Source organism: Geotrypetes seraphini, chromosome 9 (genome assembly GCF_902459505.1).
Source record: "Geotrypetes seraphini chromosome 9, aGeoSer1.1, whole genome shotgun sequence".
Taxonomy (NCBI): Eukaryota; Metazoa; Chordata; class Amphibia; order Gymnophiona; family Dermophiidae; genus Geotrypetes; species Geotrypetes seraphini.
In genome coordinates, this window is record NC_047092.1 from 152,047,167 (window position 1) to 152,070,759 (window position 23,593).

Genomic DNA, 23,593 nt, shown 5'->3' on the forward strand with positions numbered 1-23,593 from the left:
TTGAGGATAAGACAGTAGCTTCACTGAGCAATGGTTTACTGATCTGATTAAAAATAAAACTGGATTTTTACTACTTGTTTACCCTCACATTTCTTAAAGCAGTTTGTTTCATTGTTGGGTGTGTAATTGTGTTAATTGCTTTCTCCGTCACTGAGATGTCATTGAAAGTATTATCTTGTTTACAAGAGAGAGTTTACCTAGGCTGATACTGATTGTTCCAGTTCAGACAAACTTAACATGATATCTAATATCTGGTTATCTCTGCCTTGGTTATTTAGCATCACTTATCTGGTTAAAGTGCTGCTTAATATCACTTGATAAAGATATCCAGTTAACATTAGGTTATCTCTCTGGCAAGATTAAGGTTTATCAAATACAGGTACAAGATCCTTTATCCAAAATGCTCAGGACCAGAGACCTTTCTGATTTTGGAATTTTCAGTGTTTGGAATAATGTCACTGGTGGCTGTAGCAATTCATGTTCATCGCCTGCTGCGGCCCAGCAGTCTTCTCTCTGCCACCTCCTGCCTTGCTGACATCACTTCCTCTTTCCTTTCTGGCTGGATACAGTGGAGGGGTGTGTTCAGGGCCTCAGTGGGCAATGAGTATGAGTCACAGTCACTGGTGACACCTTAAAGGTACACCAGTGTGAGGTAAGATGAAGGAACTGAACTGCTATCAGCGTGTCTTTGAAGTGACTTTGGGGCCAGGTTTCAGTTTTGATGCTGAAAGTGGGCTTTTTTTGTATAGATTAGTAATGCAACAGTGTTATTAAAAAATTTGTTTTTGGAGCTTTTCAGTTTTTAGAATTTTGGATAAAGGATCTTCTGTATTGGCGTTGTCTTGATTAAACTTAAGGCACCCTCCTATAATGCCAAAACTGTTGCCTCTACAAAACTTACCCATTTATAAATAAGGAGATATTTCTAGAACCATAGGTTTGGGTAACTTCTGAGCTTTCCCAGACAGATCTTCCAAATATTAAGCTCAAGATAAATGATTGGGCTTTTGTAAACCCTCTTTGCCTTTATGGTGTTGGGAAAGATAACAGCAGCATGCTTAAAATAGAAAATTCTTTAGCATCCCTCCAGACCGGCATAGATGGATGGGTTTATGCTCCTCTGCCAGCAGATGGAGGCTGAGAACAAAACTGAATTATAGTAGTATAAGAGGGCTGTGCAATTCCCTCTAGCATCAGTCTGTTCTCAATCTTCAGCAGGTGGAGGTGGTAAGCCTGTGCAATCCTGTTAGGCCTTTAGTGAGGGGTTGTTGGAGGACATAATCAGTGACCTTTACTGACCCTTTCTCTTCTCCAGACAGAGGCTGGGGCCCTCATAGGGTCCATGTTTGGGGTCTCCCCCCCCCCATTTCCCTCCCCTTCCTTTTTAGAAGTGCTTCAGCTGCACGCTTTTGCCTGTGAGCATTGACTACAGCTTTGAGAACCAGTGGGGTCTGTTCCTTTTAAATAAAGTTAAAAAAAAAAGCAAAGCTCTGACTTTGGTGCCGGTCTGAAGGGAAGCTTTTCATTTGTAATTTTTCCCTTCTTTAGCTGACCAGGTGTTTGAGTCTTCCACGTGGTGGTTCACAGTGAGCACGTCTTGGCTGAAGAAGTGTTCTGTGTGTTCCCGTGAGGCCTCCAATGAAGCTGGCGTCTGTGTTTGTTGTTTGTGGCCTCGCAAAGGGGAATCCTCTGCTGGTTCGGCAAGAGGGATTCCCCGGCAACCGCAAAGAGAAAGTTGGCCGGCGGCAATGGGGAGGCCTGAGGTTACTTTACTGCCGCAAGCACTGGGGATTCCCCAGCCATCGTATCGGGGCTTGCTGGGGATTCCTTTAACTGTGGGTTTTTCAGGCCTCTTCAGTGCCTGCGACTTTGGTTGAACCTTTTTTCGATGATTCTTTCTTCTTTAGTGGGAAATTGCCATTTTGACTGAGTCTCTTGCTGAGTTCCCATCCAGTTTGGAGAGACAAGAACAAGTTTTGCAGACCTCTTCCTTGGCGGTTCAGTGTGATTATCTTCCAGCCGTGGGGTTTTTCCTGGACTTTGTGTTTGCTATTTACAAAGCTTACTACATGCACTCGACTGATGTCCTGTAACTTCTCCCGTGGTCTTGGTTTCTTCCGGGTACTCTTATCTTTGCCATTTGCACTTCCATTGTCCCTCCTTCCTCCGCCTAAGTGGCAACGTTTCTCCTGGGCGGACAAAGCTTTCCTAGTGGATGATTTGACTGGATGAGGATCTGGGTCTATCTGTTGACTAGTGCTGCCCGATTCATGATTCGAATCGGTTCATCGATTCACTTCGGGTGAATCGATTCGAATCGATTTAAATTAAAAAAAAATCAGCTTCCCAATTCGGACCCTCTCCCCTCGCCCCCTAAAGCAGGAGCGGCAGCGCTGTTCTTGCTGGCTGGCCGCTGCCGCACCTGTTATAGAGGGCGAGGAGGGGAGGGTCAGTCGGAAAGTGCTGCAGTCCGGCTTCCCTCCTGGCCTCCCCGAAGGACTGCGCACCCTCCCCCCCTCGGGAAGGCCTCAATGTTGCTCCTGGCCTCCCCAAACCGTTTACCTTATTGCTGGAGCCTGCAGCTGAAGATCGCGGTTACAGCGTCTTTGAGCTCTGAGCTGTTTCCTCTTCTGCGGTCCCGCCCTCCTCTGACGTCAGAGGCAGGAACGCAGTGGAGGAAACAGCTCAGAACACAAAGACGCTGTAACCGTGATCTTCGGCTGCAGGCTCCAGCAATAAGGTAAACGGTTCGGGGAGGCCAGGAGCAACACGGAGGCCTTCCCCGAGGGGGTGTGCAGTCTTTCGGGGGGGGGTGCAGTCTTTGGGGGGCAGTCCTTTAAGGGGGGATACAGGTCTTTAAGGAGGGGACAGGCCAGGGATGGTGGCATAGGCCTTCGGGGGGGTGCAGGCCTTTAAGGGAGGTACAGGCTAGGGATGGTGGCATAGGCCTTCAGGGGGAACAGGCCAGGGATGGTGGCATAGGCCTTCAGGGGGGACAGGCAGGCCTTGGTGGGGTGCAGGCCTTTAAGGGGGGGTGCAGGCCTTCAAAGAGGGGACAGGCCAGGGATGGTGTCATAGGCCTTCAGGGGGAACAAGTAGGCCTTCAAGGGGGGGACAAGCCTTCAGGGATGGGGGTACAGGCTTTCAGGGGGGAGATGTAGGCCTTCATGGGGGACAGACCTTCAGGGGAGGGGGGCCCTGGTGTAGAAGTACACGGAGGGAGGGAAGGGGGGTTCAAAGAGACATACATATGCCGGACTTTGGGGGGGGAAGAAATAATGGGTCTAAAAATAGAGGAGAGGGAAAGAGATGATGGACAATGGGATTTAGGGAGGGAAGGAACAGAAAGGGAGAGAAGTTGAACACAAGGGATAGTGTGGAGGGGGAGATAGAGATATTGGATAGGAGGGTAGTTGGGAAAAAAAAGGAGAGATACTGGACCCTGGGGTGGTAGGGAAGGAGGGAGAGATGCTGGATGAAAGGGTAGTTAAGAAAAGGTGGATCTGTGGAGGGAGACAAAAAAAGGAAAGATGCCAGACCTCCGGGGGAGGGAAGGGAAACGGAAGGGGAGGACAAAGGTGGCAGATGAATGGTTAGCATGCAGAAAGAAGGAGACCCTGGCAAGCAAGTTATCAGAAGACAACCAGAGCCTGAGACCAACAAGATTTGAATAATGACCAGACAACAAAAGGTAGAAAAATTAATTTTATTTTCCATTTTATTTTCCATTTTGTGATTACAATATGTCAGATTTGAAACGTGTATCCTGCCAGAGCTGGTGTTAGACCGCAAACGTGGGCTAGGATTTAAGAGAGAGGAAAAGTGTTTATCCCAGGACAAGCAGGCAGCTATTCTTGACTGATGGGTGACGGCACCGACGGAGCCCCGGTACGGACAATTTTAGAGTGATCTCACTCTAAGAACTTTTAGAAAGTTCTAGCTCGGCCGCACCGCGCACGCGCGAGTGCCTTCCCGCCCGACAGAGGCGCGCGGTCCCTCAGTTTCTTAGTTTCCGCGGAGCTAAGAAGACGCGTTTTCAACGGCTGTTGAAATTTTTTCTTAACTTGCCTTCCCGCTCGCGTAAACGTTTGATTTCTTTATCCTTTCTTTTATTTTGATTACAAAAAAAAAAAAAAAAAAAACAATCTTTAATTTTTTTTTTTTCTTCAATTTCGGTTTTTCCCCGGCGGGGCCTTCTGCCACCATCGAAGCCTCGGCCTTCGATTTGGCGGAAGCCGTTTTCCCTTTCATGCCCCCTCAACCGGGTTTTAAAAAGTGCCAGCGGTGTGCTAGGCCTATATCTCTCACGGACCCACACAACTGGTGCTTGCAGTGTTTGGGTCCTGAGCATCAGGCCTCTTCTTGCACCCGCTGTGCTACTTTAAAGAAAAGAACTTTAAAAAATCGCTTAATTCAACAGCGTTTGTTATTCGGTGCCGAGATGTCCGACCCCGTTCCTTCGACTCCGGCTTCGGCACCGCTTCAGTCGGCACCCTCGTCTTCGACGCCGCGTGATTCCACACCGGCATCCCAACAGTCAGGTAAGCCGGCTAAGAAGCCTTCCCCGCTGGAACGTCTTCCGGCCTCGAGTGCAGTGAGCCCAGTCCTGCCGCCGGTTAGACGCCAGCGGAAGCGCTCCGCCCCTATTGAGGTGAGTCCCTCGACATCGGGCTCCTCATCTCCGGGGCGTAGAGCGGCACCGCAGGTACCGCAGAAGAAAAAAGCGGTACCGGTGCCATCCCTCGATGACCGCATTACGGCCATCCTTCATGTACAGCTTAAGGAGCAATTAGAACGACTCCTTCCTGCTATAATGACACCGAACCTTCCGGTGCCAGTCCGCACCGAGCCATCGGTACCGGTTGTACATCAACCCGTGTCGGTACCGGTTGTCGAACCTGTCTTACCTGCTTCTACTGTCTCGGTACCGCTTCACCTAACTTCATCGGTATCGATGCCAGTCCTTGCACCGGAGCCAACAGCTCACCATCAATCGGTACAGACTTCGGCACCGGTGCGACCGATAACATCGCCTGACTCGGTATCGATGAGGTCGGGTAAGTCGGTACGCAAAACCCGACACATGCAAACATCGACACCTGAGTCTCGGGACCATTCTTCCCATGTCAGAGACCCTGATCTGTGGGGGGACTCAGAGGAACCCTTTCTTTCTGAAGGAGAATGTTCCTCAGAGGAGGAGGATTCGGCTCTCCCTGACCCATCCTCCAAACAGACCACTTCCTCTTTCTCCAATTTCTTGAAGGAGATGTGTGAGTCTTTGTCCATTCCTTTGGAGGCTGAATCCAAAAAGTCTAAAGCTTTTTTGGATGCCCTTGATTTTGATCAGCCTCCAAAGGAATTTTTGAAGCTTCCCCTTCATGACATCTTGAGGGAAACTTTCTATAAAAATTTAGAGACTCCTTTAACTGTTCCAGGGGCCCCACGTAAACTGGATTCTCTATACAAGGTAATTCCCATTCCTGGGTTCGACAAGCCTCAACTTCCACACGAATCCTTATTTGTCGAATCCACCCTTAAAAAGACTTCAGGAGCCAGTGTATATGCATCTGTCCCTCCTGGCAGAGAAGGAAGGGCCATGGATAAATTCGGTAAGAGGCTCTACCAGAACGCTATGTTAGCAAATAGAGCTAGTAATTATGCTTTTCATTTTTCTTTTTATTTAAAGCATCTCCTTACCACCATGGCTTCCTTCGAGAAGTATCTTCCTTCAAGAAAACATCCATCTTTTCACTCCTGCTTGTCGTCTCTATTCCAACTTCGTAAGTTTATGGTTAGGTCCATATATGACACCTTTGAACTTACATCCAGAGCGACAGCTATGTCGGTGGCTATGCGCCGTTTGGCCTGGCTTCGGGTATCCGAGCTTGATGTTAACCATCAAGATCGGTTAGCCAACGCCCCATGCCTAGGGGATGAGCTCTTTGGGGATTCCATGGACTCTACCACCCAAAAGCTCTCGGCTCATGAGACGCGCTGGGATACCCTGCTCAAGAATAAAAAGAAGCCTCCTCCACCAAGACCATACAGGCAGCAATCGGCTTATCAACGCCGTTTCACAGCCCGTCCATTACCTACCACTGCTCAACAACCTCGACGTCAGAGGCAACAGCAACGTCAGCCTCCCCGACAGCAGCAACAGCAGCAACCTGCGAAACAACCTCCTCAGCAGAAGTCACAGCCCTTTTGACTTCATTCTCCGCAGTATCGCCAGTATCCCTGTTCCTGTTCTCCTGCCTCAACCAATAGGAGGTCGACTTTCTCTGTTCTTCAGCCGGTGGGAAGTAATCACTTCGGACCAATGGGTCCTCAACATCATCCGCCACGGCTACTCTCTCAACTTTCAGACTCTTCCACCTCAAAGCCTGCCAAAAGAGTCTGCTTTGAACAGTCCTCAATCAGCCCTCCTTATTCAGGAGGTCCAATCCCTCCTCCTTCTGAACGCTATAGAGGAAGTTCCTCTAGATCAAAAGGGGCAGGGATTCTACTCCCGTTACTTTCTAGTTCCCAAAAAGACAGGAGATCTCAGACCCATCCTGGACCTTCGCGATCTCAACATTCATCTAGTAAAAGAAAAATTCAAGATGCTTTCTTTAGCCATACTTTATCCCCTGCTAAATCAAAACGACTGGCTATGCTCCCTCGATCTCAAAGAGGCTTACACTCACATACCGATCAATGTAACCTCAAGACCATATCTCCGATTCATGATCAATCATTGTCATTACCAGTACAAGGTGCTGCCCTTCGGTCTTGCCTCATCTCCAAGGGTATTCACCAAATGTCTCATTGTGGTGGCGGCTTTTCTGCGCTCTCACCACCTGCAAGTATTTCCTTACCTGGACGATTGGTTGATCAAAGACACTTCTGCCCAAGCGGTCCTTCTGGCCACCAACCAAACCATCCAGTTTCTGCAACTTCTGGGATTCGAGATCAATCTACCCAAATCTCATATCATTCCCACTCAGAGACTTCAATTCATTGGAGCGATCCTAGATACACTCCTCATGAGAGCTTTCCTGCCATCCAATCGACTTCAGACCCTTCAGTCTCTATGTCACCAGGTACTTCCTCTGCCGTCCATCTCAGCAAGGCAAATGATGGTGCTCTTGGGACACATGGCATCCACAGTTCATGTCACACCTCATGCCCGTCTTCACCTGCGCACTCCTCAATGGACCCTTGCGACCCAGTGGTCCCAAGCGTCGGACTCTTGCTCACGACACATATCTGTGACATCATCTCTTCGTCAGTCTCTGCAATGGTGGTTGGTATCCTCAAATCTATCCAGAGGTCTTCTGTTTCATCAGCCTCCTCATCAACTAGTCATCACCACCGACGCCTCTCTGTACGCATGGGGAGCTCACTTGAACGAGTTCCAGACTCAGGGTCTTTGGTCAGCCCAGGAAAAGAAGCATCAAATCAATTTCCTGGAACTCAGAGCGATGTTTTACGCCCTCAAGGCCTTTCAACACCTTCTCTTTCCTCAGGTCCTTCTGTTGTGCACAGACAATCAGGTTGCGATGTACTACATCAACAAACAGGGTGGGACAGGCTCTCGCCTTTTATGCCAGGAAGCCCAGAAGATCTGGAATTGGGCCATAGATCATCATCTTTTCCTGAAAGCTATTTACATTCAGGGGAAACAGAATTCATTAGCGGACAAACTCAGCAGATTTCTCCAGCCTCACGAGTGGACACTCGACCCTGTAACTCTACAGTCTATCTTCACTCAATGGGGCACTCCTCAGATAGACCTCTTTGCAGCTCCTCACAATCACCAGCTGCCCCGTTTCTGCTCAAGACTTTACTCTCCACTCCGTCTCACAGCAGATGCTTTTCTCCTCGACTGGTCGAATCTGTTCCTGTACGCCTTCCCTCCTCTACCTCTCATGTTGAGAACCTTGTTCAAGCTCAAGAGGGAACGAGCCACCATGATTCTGATTGCTCCGAGGTGGCCCAGGCAACATTGGTTCTCCCTTCTACTTCAACTCAGTTCCAGGGAACCTTTTCCTCTTCCTCTGTTTCCTTCTCTGCTTACGCAACAGCAGGGAACCCTTCTGCATCCCAACCTCCAGTCTCTACACCTGATGGCTTGGTATCTCTCGGGCTGAACTCGACTGATACTCTTTTGTCTCAGCCCGTTCGTTCCATTCTGGATGCCTCCAGGAAACCAGCCACTCTACAATGTTACCATCAAAAGTGGACGAGGTTTTCTTCCTGGTGTCTTCTTCATCATCTTGATCCCACTTCCCTAGCGGTGGAGACGTTGTTGGATTATCTTCTTTCTTTGTCTGATTCTGGCCTGAAGTCCTCTTCCATCAGGGTCCACCTCAGTGCCATTGCAGCTTTTCATGAGCCAGTCCATGGAAAACTTCTTTCAGCTCATCCCCTGGTATCCAGGTTCATGCGTGGGCTTTTCAATGTGAAACCACCTCTTAAAGCCCCTCCGGTTATCTGGGATCTCAATGTGGTTCTTTCCGCTTTAATGAAACCTCCATTTGAACCTTTAGCTACCTCTCCTTTCAAATTTCTCACTTGGAAGGTACTTTTTCTTATTGCCATTACCTCTGCCAGGAGGGTCAGTGAGCTTCATGCACTGGTTGCAGATCCACCTTTTACGGTTTTTCACCGTGACAAGGTGGTTCTGCGTACACATCCAAAGTTTCTCCCCAAGGTTGTTTCTGAATTTCATCTCAACCAATCCATTGTTTTACCTGTTTTCTTTCCAAAACCTCATTCTCATTCTGGGGAACAAGCTCTGCATACTTTGGATTGTAAAAGGGCTCTTGCTTACTATCTGGAGCGTACGAAACCCCACAGATCAGTTCCCCAACTCTTTCTGTCCTTTGATCCGAATAAATTGGGACGTCCTGTTTCTAAACGTACGTTGTCTAATTGGCTTGCAGCGTGCATTTCATTCTGTTATGCTCAGACGGGACTGACACTGGAAGGTTCTGTCACGGCCCATAAAGTCAGAGCAATGGCAGCATCTGTAGCTTTCCTCCGTTCCACTCCTATTGAGGAAATCTGCAAGGCTGCTACTTGGTCCTCAGTTCACACTTTTACATCTCATTATTGTCTGGATACATTCTCCAGAAGGGATGGTCACTTCGGCCAATCTGTTTTGCAAAATTTGTTTTCTTAATGGCCAACCTTCCCTCCATCCCTCTTTTTGTTAGCTTGGAGGTCACCCATCAGTCAAGAATAGCTGCCTGCTTGTCCTGGGATAAAGCACAGTTACTTACCGTAACAGGTGTTATCCAGGGACAGCAGGCAGATATTCTTGCGTCCCACCCACCTCCCCGGGTTGGCTTCTTAGCTGGCTTATACTAACTGAGGGACCGCGCGCCTCTGTCGGGCGGGAAGGCACTCGCGCGTGCGCGGTGCGGCCGAGCTAGAACTTTCTAAAAGTTCTTAGAGTGAGATCACTCTAAAATTGTCCGTACCGGGGCTCCGTCGGTGCCGTCACCCATCAGTCAAGAATATCTGCCTGCTGTCCCTGGATAACACCTGTTACGGTAAGTAACTGTGCTTTTTTGTTTGTTTATTTTGTTTACACCACAGCGCCAGTGTGGTTAGGAGAAGGCAAAGAGGGTGAAGAGGCTATAAAATAAACCCACCAGGATGTTTTTAAAAAACACCCAATTGGACAGGAAAATCGAATCGAAAAACCAATTCAGTAGGCTGAATCGAATCGAATCAAATCAAATTTTTTTCCCCCCTGAATCGGGCAGCACTACAGGTGACCTGCAGGACCCTCAGGTGGACGGATGAGGCAGGAGGCTAGATTTTGGAGTTGCCTGCAGGGGAGGACACTTTAGTGGTGCATATTTTTCAATGGGAAGAGTTGCAGGAGTTCATTCTACAGGTTTCCTTGGTTCTGAATTTTGAGGAAGATTTCAAGGAGTCTCTGGGTGGTTGATCCCCTTTGGGGGATTTGTGTAGGTTCGCCTTCTTTTCTCGTGCACTAGGATATCTGGGGGAGGGGGAGGAGGGGCTGGCTCTGAGGGTCCCCCAGGACCAGCAGATAGAATCTCTTCTTAAGCAGAGTTTTGATGTGATGACCTTGGTGATCCAAATGATTTGTTGCGGGCTGATGGCCAGGGCATGTTTCCGTTAGGTAGAACATGTGCTGGACAGGGAGTCCGATGATAGATTGGTCATTAGTAGATCAGGAAGTGGTGAAGATTGAGTTAGGATCATCTTCTTTTCTTTCAGATGCAATGTACAATTTGCTGAGAGCTTCAGCTAAGTCTATGACCTTAGGAATGGCTACTAGATGAACCTTGTGGATCCGTGGCTAGTCGGTGGACTTGGCCTTGAAATCTAAACTTAGTTGTGTGCCCATTAAAGGGGGGGGGGTCTTTCTTTATAGAGAGGAATTGGAGAAGCTGATCCAGAGCTTAGGAGACTTTAAGGTCCCTCGGTTACCAGACAACAGACCTTGGCAGTCTGGTAGAGGAGGTTTAGGCTGAAGTTGCCTTCGTGGGTTCCGCTGATATTGCCTGGGCAGAGAGTCTTCTGCATTTTCCTCCTCCAGTGGTTGGTTTTTTTTCAGCGGATGCTTTCCTTTTGGGGTGTGCGCCGCGGTGCAGTGACTCTTCCGGTTTCTCTTCCTCTGTTCGACTTGTGCAATGATGGTGTTCAGGTCCTTCTCTGGTTCCGGTAGGGGCCAGGTTGCAGGACTTTTACCAGGGGTGAACCAAGATTATAGCAGATCAGTGGGTTCTGGAGGTGATCCGTGATGGGTATGCTCTCGAATTTGACCAGCCCCTGCTGGATCTTTTTCTCTCCTCCCCTTGTTGTTCAATCTGGAAGAAATGTACATTTCGCCACACTCTCCAGAAGTTGGTAGATCTCAAGGTTTTGGTTCCGGTGCCCCCTCCCCACTCCCCTCCCCAGGAGATCTGCACTGGGTGGTACTCGATTTACTTTATGGTTCCCAAGAAGGAGGGGTCTCATTTTGGATCTCAAAGGGGTGAAGTGGGCATTACAGGTTTCCTCCTTTTCATTTGGAGACTCTTAAGATCTGTAATCCTAGCAGTTCAACTGGAGAGTTTCTCACTTCTCTCGATCTGACGGAGGCATACCTTCACATCCCGATTCAGGAGACTCACCAGCGGTTCCTTTGCTTTGCGATTTTAGGAAAGCATTGTCAGTTCTGTGCGCTTCTGTTTGGCCTTGCCATGACACCACGTATCTTCTCCAAGATCATGATGGTAGTGGCAGTGGCCTTACACAGAGGACATTTTGGTTCATCAGTATCTGGATGACTAGTTGATTTGTGCAAAGTCCGTTCAGGAGAGAGCACATGAGTTACTGTCCGTGTAGTGGAGTTGCAATCATTGTGCTGGGTGGTCAACTTAATCGAGAATTGGTTGACTCCATTGCAGCACTTGGAGTATCTAGGTCTTGGAAGGGTGTTCCTTCCTGAGGCATGGGTGCAGAAGTTGCAATCGCAGATCTGCTCTCTCATGGTCTCTCATTGCCCCCAGGCTTAGGAATTCCTTCACTTCTTGGGTTTTATGGTGGCCTCGATGGAGATAGTTCAGTGGGTGCGCCCACGTGCATCCCCTTCAGTATGCTTTTCTTCAGAAGTGGTCTCCACAATCTCTCGATTTAGACACGTTGGTTCCTCTTCGCTGGTTAGCTCATCACAGTCAGCGTTGGTGACTTCAGTTTCACAATCTGGTCCAGGGGGGGAATCTTGGATCAGCCTCAGTGAAAAGTTCTTCTCATGGATGACAGTATCTTCAGCTGGGGAGCCCAGTGTCTCGTTTAGTCGACCCTGGGCAGCTGGTCTCCAGAGGAGGTCTCTTGGCTGATCAACTTTCTGGAGACCAGAGCCATTTGGCGTTTCCTGTCCCTTCTGGCGGGCAAGGTGGTCCAGGCCCTCTTCGACAATGCCACGGCAGTGACCTACGTCAGATGACAGGGAGGAATCAAGAGTCGCCTGGTGGCACAGGAGACAGCGCTGCTCATGGAGTGGTTGGCAACACATTCTGCTTGACATCTTGGTGTCCCATATAATGGATGTGGACAGTATCCAAGCGGATTTCCTCAGTGGCCATGTGCTGCATCCCTGCAAGTGGTTTCTGTGGCTGAAGACTTTCGACCTGATAGTTTGGTTGTGGGCTTGGCTGATGATGGACCTCAAGGCCAAGCAGTTCAACTCTGAGGCACACAGGTTCTTCAGTCGACACAGGGATTGCCAGGGCAATGGGCTGGATGCCCTGGTGCAGTGTTGGCTGATGGACGGTCTGCTGAATGCTTTTCCTCTGTGGCCTCTGGTGAGAAGAGTTATTTGCATTGCATGTCACACAGGTCATGTGATTCTGGTAGCTCTGGATTGACTGAAGTGGCCATGGTACAGGGATGTGGTTCATCTTCTGGTTGCAGAACCCCTTCCTCTGGACAACCTTCTTACTCAGGGCCACATTCCCATGTTTGTTCCAAGTCTCTCTTGTCTTACAGTTTGGTTCTTGAACAGGAGCGCCAAAGCAAGAAAGGATATTCAGACAAGGTGGTTTCTACCCTTTTGGGATCTCGGAGGTTCTCGACTTCTGACGTCTTTCTGAGGAGTGGTGTTCCACTCGGGCAGTGGTTCCCCTTCGTGAATCCTTGCCTCGCATCTTAGATTTCTTGCAGGATGGACTTGAGCAAGGCCTTGCCTGGTCCTCTTTGTGGGTTCAGGTCACAGCCTTGGCATCCTTTCGAGGTCTATTGCAAGGATGGCGGTTTCTTCTCATCCTAATGTGATCCGTTTCTTGAGAATGGCGAAGTTGGTGCAGCCGCTGGTTCACCCATCGGTTCCAGCCTGGGATTTCAATCTGATCCTGTTGGTGTTGATTTGTCCTCAGTTTGAGCCCATGAGTTCCTGCACGATGAAAGACCTTACTTTTGATGGCGGTGTTTCTTGTATCCATTACTTCAGCATGGCACGTGTTGGAGTTGCAAGCCTTTTCCTGTTGAACTCCCTTCTTGGGAATTTTCTAAGGAGTATGTAGTTATGCGGCCTATTCCTTCCTTTCTTCCTAAAGTTCTTTTCCTGTTTGATGTGATCCAGATAGTTTCTCTCCCTGTCTTGGGTAGTCGGGTGGGTTTTTTGGAGAAGAAGCAGTTGCACAAGTTGGATGTCCGCAGAGTTCTCCGTTCTTACATGAAAAGAACTGAGTTCCGGCAGTCGTATCAGCTTTTTATCTTATTTGAGGGTAATGTCTTGTTTGAGGTCAGACGTAAGGGGGAAGGTGCTTCTAAAGCGTCGCTTGCATGCTAGATCACGGAAGCTATTGCTATGGTGTATCTTATTCAGAAGAAATTGGTACCTGAGTTTCTTAAAGATCATTCCACGCGAGGTCAAGTGGCTTCCTGGGCAGAGAGTTCTCTGGTGTCCCCAGTAGACATCTGTAAGTCTGCAGTTTGGCTGTGCTTATGTTCCTTTGTGCGTCGCTGCTGGGTTGACATTCAGGCGCGTTGGGATGCTGTTTTTGACTAGCGAGTTCTTGTTGCGGACCTTTGGGGATCCCACCCGTGATCCCACCTGTGCTTTGATAAGTCCCATCCATCTGTGCCGGTCTGGAGGGACACTAAAGAAGGCGAAATTAGATTTTACCTACTAATTTTCTTCTTTTTTTTTAGTCACTCCAGGCTGGCACAGAACCCACCCTGTATTCTTTCTCGGTACTGCTAAGAGTCATTTTTCTAGGTTATGCTAAGTCATATTTTATTTTTGGATTAATGGGGAGTGTTTTTTCCATGTTGGTGTTCCATGTGGAGCAGCAGCTTCAGTTGTCTGGTTTAGCTGTTGAGCTGTAAAGGACAGTGTTTCTTCTCCATCAATTGATATTTCAAAACAATAAGATAAGTTGACAAGTTATTAGGTTAATTGTATTCCTGTTTAGTTATTTGTAGACTGATCCTAGAGTGGATTGCACAGCCCTCTTATACTACTGCAATTCAGTTTTGTTTTCAGTCTCCACCTGCTGGCAGTGGAGCGTAAACCCATCCATCTGTGCCAGTCTGGAGGGACTAAAAAAAAAAATGAAAATTAGCAGGTAAGATCTAATTTCTCCTTTTTCTTTTCTGACTTCTACATGTGACACTTATCATAATGACTCAAGATCTTAAAATTACAGCTTTATGCTCTTGTACTATTTTATGGTAATGGTAGTTATGATCACAATAGAACAGGAAATGTAGAAAAGTGTGAAGACAATTTTCACTATATTAGGTAGCTTGAGTTGTTTTAGGCGAACTATTGCTCAATGAAGCTACAGCCTTTTCCCAAAGACCTAAACACGACACTGGTTGAAAAGGAAATGAATACAAGCAACCACCAAATTCACTATGACCTTTGACATTGGCCTTGGTGAGCAACACCAGCTGAACTGTCTGCGGCAGCGGGGGACCAGGAAAACATCAAGGGATGAATTGGGAAAGTATACAGTTTTTGACCAGACATTGGTACGATCGGCTCCAATAAATATGGTTTTTATTGTGATTAAAAGACATTTTGTTTTGCTGGCCAGATTAAGGCAATAGACATTTTTAAACTAATGCACTTTAAACTATCATCCATTTGTACTACACTGTTTTTATTCAGTGAAGAGATAGTGGCTATAAGCTGTATTTATTTAGATTAAGTTCTCGAAACCAACAATAATTAATATGTTGGCTTAATTTGATATACGAAATGTAGCTAGCTGTTGTAATGGTACAGTAGTTTTGGCACCGTTTGAAAGAATAGAATTCAAAATAGTGATTGTAAATGGCAAAAACCTGACTGCTGGAATTTGTGTATGTTAGAATTGTTGGCTTTTATAGCTAGTTGACTTTTACAGCCTTGTAGAATCTGTATGCTTTGTTTGCTTAGTTTTTCATTGTTGAGTATTATAGATACCTATGGTTTGTTAGAAAAAAAATTGAATTTTAGATGATACATATGAAATAACAAAAATGCCTTGAAACTTTTGTCTCAAGTTTTAAATGTGTAGGGACAGATTTTTCTGGGTCTCTAGCTAAGTTTCAAAAGTTACATCAAAATATCTGACATATTGAAACAAAATTTTGAAATATATTAATTTACCTATGAGCTATTAATGTATAATTTTGAATTATGGGCCATACAGCTAAGGACCTATTAAGGTTTTTCCACCAGTTATTTTTTTATGTTGTGATACCTGAATTGAACTTCAGCTATTTAATTAACCAATAATATAGTACTGCTTTGTACATGGTGAAAAACAGTATTTGTGTTAAGTAGGCCCTAATGCACCTTTTTTTTTTTTTTTTTTTTTTACCTTTTGCAATAAATAAATTTAGTTTAGTACTAGTCTGGTTTTAATTGACTCAGCTAACTTTCAACGCTTCAGTTGCCTTAGTGTTGTGTAGAGACCATAGTGTTACTGTGTTCTATAATAATGCTACTAAAAAAATGAGCTCAAAATAGAGAGAGGACAGTCTCTCTGAGTTTGGTAGCAGCAGTTACTTTTCTTGCAATGAAGACATTCCACCCATATCAGGTTATGTTGATTTTATAGCAGTGCAGCAAGTAATCATTCCTTGTACAGGGCATAGTACCTTAGGTGCAGTGTAGTTTTATATAGTGATAGGTCTGAATCCATTTTTCTTTAACTGTGTTGTTGTTGTAGGAATTTACTCGCTCTGATCCATCGAATGATCGAATTTGTGGTGCGTGAAGGACCCATGTTTGAAGCCATGATCATGAATCGAGAAATCAACAATCCAATGTTCAGGTATATTTTTGTTGCATTGATATTAAAATACTTCAATATTCATTCATTTATTTCTATCCCACCTTTATCCAAGGTGGATTAAAACGAATCAAAAAGCATTTATAATAAAATAGATAAAATGGCATAATACAAAATCCAATAAAGAAGTTCTTTGAATATATGAGAGAAGACATTTTTAGAATATTGAGCTGTGGGTTTGAAGGATTGGTGTCGGTTCAAATCATTTTTTTCACTGTTTTAATTTCACCTTGATCGATTTTAATTTTTTAAGCCCCAATTTACCCAGCTAGTAACTGATCATGGTAATGTTTGTTTCCTCTTTTTAACATTTTGAAAATTATGATGTAAAAATCCAAGCAGTCAAAATGTGCTATTTAGAGTACCCATCCCAAAGACAACTATTGCCTCAGTAGAGAATAAAATCATACTTCACATACTCTGGCGTAAGAGACACGTGTAAAACTAACTCGTTTGGAGACATTAGTCCTGTAATCATTCAAAACAGCCACCAACACCAGTGAAGCTGTAGTAATATCTGGCCTTTCCAGATGGTACCCTGCCTCAGTCAGGCTGCTATTCAAGGAGTACATTGCCTGTATTTTCATTAAAGCTTCTGATATTTAATATCAACCACTTTGGCATTCATTTTGGCAACTCAACTCTTGTTTAATCATTTGAGTGTGGTACTTTAAACTTGGACTAGTAGGTTTTGCTTCTGCTGTCTCTACTTTGTTGCAATGAAGACCCAAGACCCTCTTTTCAGAGCTGCCAAATTACCCTTTCCAAGTGAGAGATATTTTGGCTGGTCCTGGATTTCAGCCAACCTTATCCTGGTGTTTTATGGGAGCTGCAGCACTGATTTCAATCATGGTCTACAAATATTACACTGTTTGGGATCTAAGTTTAAAACCAGGAATGGTCAAAAAGCCTCCCTCCTTGAATGAGTAACTTGGCAGCTCTGTTGTGTTCTTATTTCATATCTTTAAAAAGTCTTATTGTTTTAGCTTCTATCACTTTATTCAGGAGGGCATTCCAAATATCCATCATCCTTTCTATGAAAAAATTTACTTACATTGCTTCCGAGTCTTCCTACTTTAGAATCTGATGTGACTGTTTTAGAACAACTTTTCAAGCCGAGGAAAGAAAACCAGAAAGATGGGAGAAATTAGTAATTCATTTGAATTACTAATTGAAGCTGATTTTATATGTATAAATATTTCTTTTTCCAGATTCTTGTTTGAAAATCAAACTCCAGCCCATGTGTATTACAGATGGAAGCTTTATTCCATTTTACAGGCAAGTAAACATTAAAATTAAATTCTAATCTTTTATGCTAATGTTCAGACTTTACATCTTAGAAAACTTTTTTCTTTAGGGAGACTCACCAACTAAGTGGCGGACGGATGATTATCGAATGTTCAAAAATGGATCATTATGGAGGCCGCCACCATTAAATCCATATCTACATGGAATGTCAGAGGAGCAAGAGGTGGAGTCATTTGTAGAAGAGCCAATCAAGAAGGGAACACTTAAAGAAGAGTAAGGGAACTAATACAGATGCAAAAAAATTTTGTGATTTAAGCAGTAGTTCCTGATATAAATGTTTTTATAGTTTTGTATTTACCACGAGCATGATTTAAAAACATATAAATATGATGGCAGGTAAAGGCCAAATGGCCCATCCAGTTTGCCTATCCACAACACCCACCATCTCCTCCTCTCCCTCAGAGATCCCACGTGCCACTGCCTATCCTTGAATTCAGATGCAGTCTTTGTCTCCACCTCTGCAAAGAGACTATTCTATGCATTCTGTAAAAATGAATTTCCTTAGCTAACCTAAGCCTTTTACTTCTTAACTTCATCCTATGTCCTCTCATTCTGAATTTTTCCTTCATTTGAAAAACACTCACCTGTACATTAATGCAATGGAGATATTTAAACATCTCTATCATATCCCTTCTCTCTTGACTTCATTGAGGTAGAAAGATACTTGCATGTTAACGGGTTTTAAAATAACCTTAGCATTCGTGCATTTTCCTATTTGATGGGTGAGGAAGCAAAGGATAATGGCAAAAACCATCTTCAGGTCTGGTTTTCAGGGTCATGAAGAGGGGAGGAGAGAGATTTCAAGGCCTGCATAATGGAAATAATAGATGACGGAAGGAAGTAGGAGGGAGCAGGAGATAGTGGTCTTCTTTGGGGTTGAGGAATCGAAGAAGATGAGGATGTAAGAGGGCTGCATTGGGGTGGGGAGGGGGTTGTGCATGCACCAAGAAGGCATACACTTGCTATCCCTCTACTGCTTCTTGTGAACATGGGCAAGTTCACTTAATCCTCATTGCTTTGGGTTCAAACTTAGCTTGTAAGCTGTTTGGTGACAGAAGAATTACCTACTACACCTGAATGAATTTGCCTTGAACTACTAAGAAAAGGTGTGAACTGAATCCAAAGCTTCACCCAAATTATCAATTATTTGGATATGAGGGGAAGGCAGAAATATATTTCATCCCAAACCTATAACTTCTGAACAAATTTTCGAGTCCTTGTTGGTCATGGGGATAATTTAAAATGAATTTCCATGGGTAAAACATGTCACATGCAGAAATGACCTTTTTATAAAATTGCCTAGAGCAGGGGTGCCCACACTTTTTGGGCTTGCGAGCTACTTTTAAAATGACCAAGTCAAAATGATCTAACAACAATAAAATTTTTAAAAAACATAAAGCACACTGTATGCAGTGAAAAAGTTAATTATCATTTACATTCCGGGTTTTTTTCAAAGAGGTCAAGGCAGATGACTCTATGCAATGTCACCTCAGTAACAACCATACAAAAATAGACAAATATACCCCCTCCCTTTTTACTAAACCACAATAGCAGTTTTTAGCGCAGGGAGCTGCGCTGAATGCCCTGCACTGCTCTCGACGCTCATAGGCTCCCAGTGCTACAAAATGCTATTACGGTTTAGTAAAAGGGGGCCATAGTGCATAATATAGACAGTAGATATAAATTCTCAAAACGGACACATTTTGATCACTAAATTGAAAATAAAATCATTTTCCTACCTTTGTTGTCTGGTGATTTCATGAGTCTCTGGTTGCACTTTCTTCTGACTGTGCATCCAATATTTTTTCCCTTCTTTCAGCCTACTGTATGCTTCCTCTCCTCCAGACCTCCTTCTCTCCCTGCCCCCACCTCCTTCTTTCTTTCTGTCTCTCTGCCTGCCCCTTTCTTTCTCTCTCCCTGCCCTCCCCCAAACCACTGCTGCCGCCATCGGGGAACAGGCCCCCAAGCCACCGCTGCCCCAAGCTCTCCCTGCAGAAGTGTTGGGCTGACCAGAATTCCCCTCCCCGACGTCAATTCTGATGTTGGAGAGGAAGTTCCGGGCCAGCCAGGCAGCGATTGGCTGGCCCGGAACTTCCTTTCCGATGGCTGAATTGATGTTGGGGAGAGGAAGGCTAATCTGCCCGGTAGATCGCAAAGGCAATGCGAGTCAATCATGGAGCCTGGGATGGGCTCCGCAATTGACTTGCATTGCCTTCGTGATCTACCGGTCGATCGCGATTGACATATTAGGCACCCCTGGCCTAGAGGATATGAATGGAAGCTTAAACTTGTATACATACAAGGCTGTCTATGCTTATCCAACTTGAGGAAAAGTGTTTTCCAGGAGTGGGATTTGGCTTTATGCATGTACTTCATATAAATATGTTTTTATATATATATATATATGTATATATGTGTGTATGTATGTGTGTGTGTATGTATATGTATGTATGTATATATATATATATATATATATATATATATGTATTTTTATTCTCCTTGTGGTTTTTTAAAAAACCTGAACATACTTTTTTGAAATTATAGACAAAGGGACAAGTTGGAAGAAATCCTACGAGGGTTAACGCCTCGGAAGAATGATGTTGGTGATGCTATGGTTTTCTGTCTTAACCATGCTGAGGCTGCTGAAGAAATTGTAGATTGTGTTACTGAGTCTTTATCAATTCTTAAGACTCCACTTCCAAAAAAGGTACAGAATAATGTATTGAAGCTGTCTATATTTACTCATAAATCTAGTGGTGTTAAACAGAAATGGTTATAGGACCAAACTAATGCTGGTGTTAAAAGGGCTGTGTGTGTGTGTGTGGGGGGGGGGGGTGGATAGTGAAATAAAACTTGCTTTAAACAGTTATTTATTTTTACTCCAATTCTGTCTTTAAGGCAGAAGGGTTCATAATATGTTCCTGCAATAATCTTGTTTATCATGGAAAAACTGATAAAACCATCCTATTGTTTTAGTCCTACAGGGCTTATAGAGAGGCTTACAACAAATGTAAATACAATTTCATAAGTACAAATTACAAAATGTTGAATAGTTTTATACTGCTACTAGAATACCAGATGCATGCAGAAGCTCCACGGAGCAGCAGCTATCTCTTACAGTCTAGTTGTAAGACACAGAGAGAAACTTCTGGAAGTTATAGAAAATATGATTAGCATCAACAAGAATGTAATTATGAAGGGCTAGGGTTTAAGGTGAGAAAGCCACCTCGGGGGGAAGGGTAGGTTTATGTAGGATTTTGGTGTTTGTATGCTGTTTTGAGCCTATGTGGACAGACATATGGTAAATTAAATGTTGAATTTGGCCAGAGAGAGAGGAGGGTAACATGCCATCTCAGGAAGTTTATTCTAGACATAGAGAGCAGCAGTGGAGAGTTGGCAATAGAAGAAAAAGGGCCAGTAAGAGCATGCTACACACTGGGTTGCAAGGAAAAGTGAGGAGGTGCATATGATTTCCTTTCCGTCCTAGACCACTGATTACTATCAAAAATAAATAAGGAAGAGCATAGCTTCCCTCCCCCATTGTTATCCCTTTTTTTCCTCTAGTCTATAAATGATTGTAGTTCTACCTCATTCCTTTGTCTGTTTGTCTTGTCTTTGTCTAAATTATTAATTATATTTTCCCAACTTTTATACATATAATGTTCACTGCTTTGACAGTTTTTCAGCGGTATATCAAATTTTAATAAACTTGGGAGAGAACAGTTGTTCTAACCTTATATGTTTCTCTTACGCTATAACCATTGTAATTCTTCCCCCTTCCCAGCTTGTACCAGTCTAGTATTGTATTGTAATTCGATTAGAAATATTTGATAAGCGTGTGTATCAAATTTTAAATAAAATTTGAAACTTAAAGAGCAGTAGCATAGAGGCACTTGTAGATGAATAGAAGTGTGAACGGTGTGTAGAAGTGAATGAGAAACCAAATGACATTTTCACAGAATATGCTATACAGTTTGTTCTGCAGCAGGAATGTTTGCGCTTTTATAAAGCAGTGACAAGAAATTGTACAGAATGATCAAACTGCTGTAAATTGGCGCAGCTTGGAAAAGAGATGGCTGGGGGAGGGGGGGGTGAAGGAATATGATGAGGTTTTACAAAATCTTAAAGCAGAGTGCAGCAGTGTGGGCCTGGGCCCACCCACTTTAGACTCAGGCTCACCCTCACCCTCAATCAGTTTTCCATTGGCGAGGCTGGCTGGGATCCACAGATCCTGCCAGCCGAAGACCACCTCTGGCAGAAAGATCACTTACACCCTGTTCATTTAGCTGCAATGTTCCCAAGCTGCTGCTGTCCTCCCTGTCATGCTCAGTTTGCACACATGCTTGGAGGCTGGCCTTGTCAGCAACTCTGGAACAATGCTGCTGCTGGCACAGGATATAAATGTGCTTTCTGCTAGGAGAAGGTTTTTGGCTGGCGGGGCTTGTGTGTCCCTGCCAGCTCAGGTATTTTGATTTGAGGGCAGGGAAGGGAAGCACTTGGGGGGAGGAGGTGAAGAAGAGATGATTCTTCAGGCCCACCCTAAATCGGTCGTCTGGCTATGCCACTGGTGGAATGGAATAAATAAAAGCAAATCAGTTTTTTATTCTTTAAAAATTATAAAAACTGGGGGGGGGGGGGGGGGGGGCGACACTACTGCTAAGGATGTGGTAGAAGCAGTGAGCATAGCTGGGTTTAGAAAAAATTTGGATAAATTCCTGGGAGTAAAGTCCATAAACTGTTAGGCAGCTGCTGAGAAAGCCACTGCTTATTCTTGAAATCAGTAGCATGGCATCTGCTACTTTTTAGCATTCTGCCATGTATTTGTGATGTGGCTTGGAAGCAGGATACTGGGCTAGGTGACCTTTGGTTTGACCCAGTATGGCAATTCTTATTTTCTGTGTGTTCATTCTTTTTGCTTTTTGTCGTAGATTGCCAGATTGTATTTGGTGTCGGATGTGTTATATAATTCATCAGCTAAAGTTGCCAATGCTTCATATTACAGAAAATTGTAAGTTTTTAAAAAAAGTATTTCTTTAGCAGAATTATACAATGCAAATCTATAAGCATTTGAGTGCTGTTTTCTAATCTAGCAATGTAATTTTGGAAAAAGGGCCAAACAAAAGCCTGATTTACTTTACTAAGCTACAGTAAGTGCTAACATTCGCTTACCACAGCTTAAAATGGTTTACTATAGGATGCGCTCAGGTGTCCTGTGTTAAGTTTGAGATTTGCACATGCAAACTGCTAAAAAAAGATTTACATTTTTCCTCGGAGGAGGCGTTTTGAGCAGAGAATGGGTATTTCTGTGTTGATCAATTAGCATGCAATAATGATCACTGCAGAATTAGGTGTTGGTAAGTTCACATGCACTAACTTTTTTATGGCTGCATGCTAATGGCAACATTAAGTGCATGGCCATTAATAGTAAGAAAAAAGGAGAAGAATCAGCCCTTTTACTGCTGCAGTAAAAATATCTTTAGCACACAGGAAAAATCTGTGTAAAATGCAGTCTACTTTCTGTAGCTGCTTAGTAAAGGACCCCTAAATTAGGCCTGTGGGAGGTAATTTTGTAACGCATTACATGTAAAGCTCGTTTTACATGTGGAAAAGAGCTTTTATAAAAATTTGTGAAATTTCAAGTGCAGAAAATTGTTAAAGATGTTTTCTGTTGTGGATTCTGCAATGTCTAAAGGAGCTACTGAATTGGGATAATTTTTGATTAATCATTTAGAGTATTATAATATACCCTGTTTTGATTATTGTAATGCTCTTTTGATAGGGTTGCCAAAAATTTATTAGGTGCCCTACAGGTTTGCACAGAATACAGTGGCAAGAGTGCTGATGGGAAGTTATTGATTTACACACATTTCTTCTATTTTGAAACAGCTCATTTGATACCTATAGTTTACAGGATTAAATCCATAATGAGATCACTTCCGTTATTTCCTCCAGTTTCCATATATATCAATCAGTCAGAAACTTGGGATAGGATCAAAAGGCTCTTTTAGAGGTCCTCTCATTCTGATTGATACATCTAAAAATAGAGGAACAGTATTCTAAAATAGTAAGACCACAATTTTGGAATGCTTTACTCTTCAGACTGAGAGAGATCCAGAGCTTTAATTTATTAAAAAAAAAAAAAAAAGACCTACTTGTTTTAAAAGCTTATGAGAGTGTGAGTTGAGATTGGAGATTAAAATCCATTTCTGATTTGGTTGAGAAGTAATTGCACTTGTTGGAAATGAACTGGGTAATATTTGAGCAAGAAGATCCTGTAAGAGTGAAGGCAATAGGATTATGAGGTATTTGATATTTTATGTCCATTTTATTATGTAAGTCGAGATTGTACTCCACTGAGATGTCTTTGCCTTTATAAAGTACATATAAAATGGGGGGAGGGGGATTTTCTACATTGGCACCTTTTTAATAAAATTACCACCTTCCTGTTTGCTGAAGCTTCCAATGTTTGACATCTACAAGATTTTATATAT

The 23,593-nt window shown here is 44.1% G+C and overlaps 1 protein-coding gene across 4 annotated transcripts in view; it reads left to right on the top strand.

Annotated features, from left to right (window-relative positions):
• The window catches only part of U2SURP (U2 snRNP associated SURP domain containing), a 221,630-nt gene that overhangs the window by 110,195 nt on the left and 87,842 nt on the right, over nucleotides 1–23,593 (top strand). For all 4 annotated transcript variants that reach the window (XM_033957623.1, XM_033957621.1, XM_033957622.1 and 1 more), the window contains 5 exons: nucleotides 15,672–15,776; nucleotides 17,006–17,072; nucleotides 17,152–17,315; nucleotides 19,647–19,809; nucleotides 22,031–22,110. In XM_033957623.1, the coding sequence (XP_033813514.1) occupies nucleotides 15,672–15,776; nucleotides 17,006–17,072; nucleotides 17,152–17,315; nucleotides 19,647–19,809; nucleotides 22,031–22,110 (579 nt within the window). The remainder of the gene's footprint in view (nucleotides 1–15,671; nucleotides 15,777–17,005; nucleotides 17,073–17,151; nucleotides 17,316–19,646; nucleotides 19,810–22,030; nucleotides 22,111–23,593) is intronic.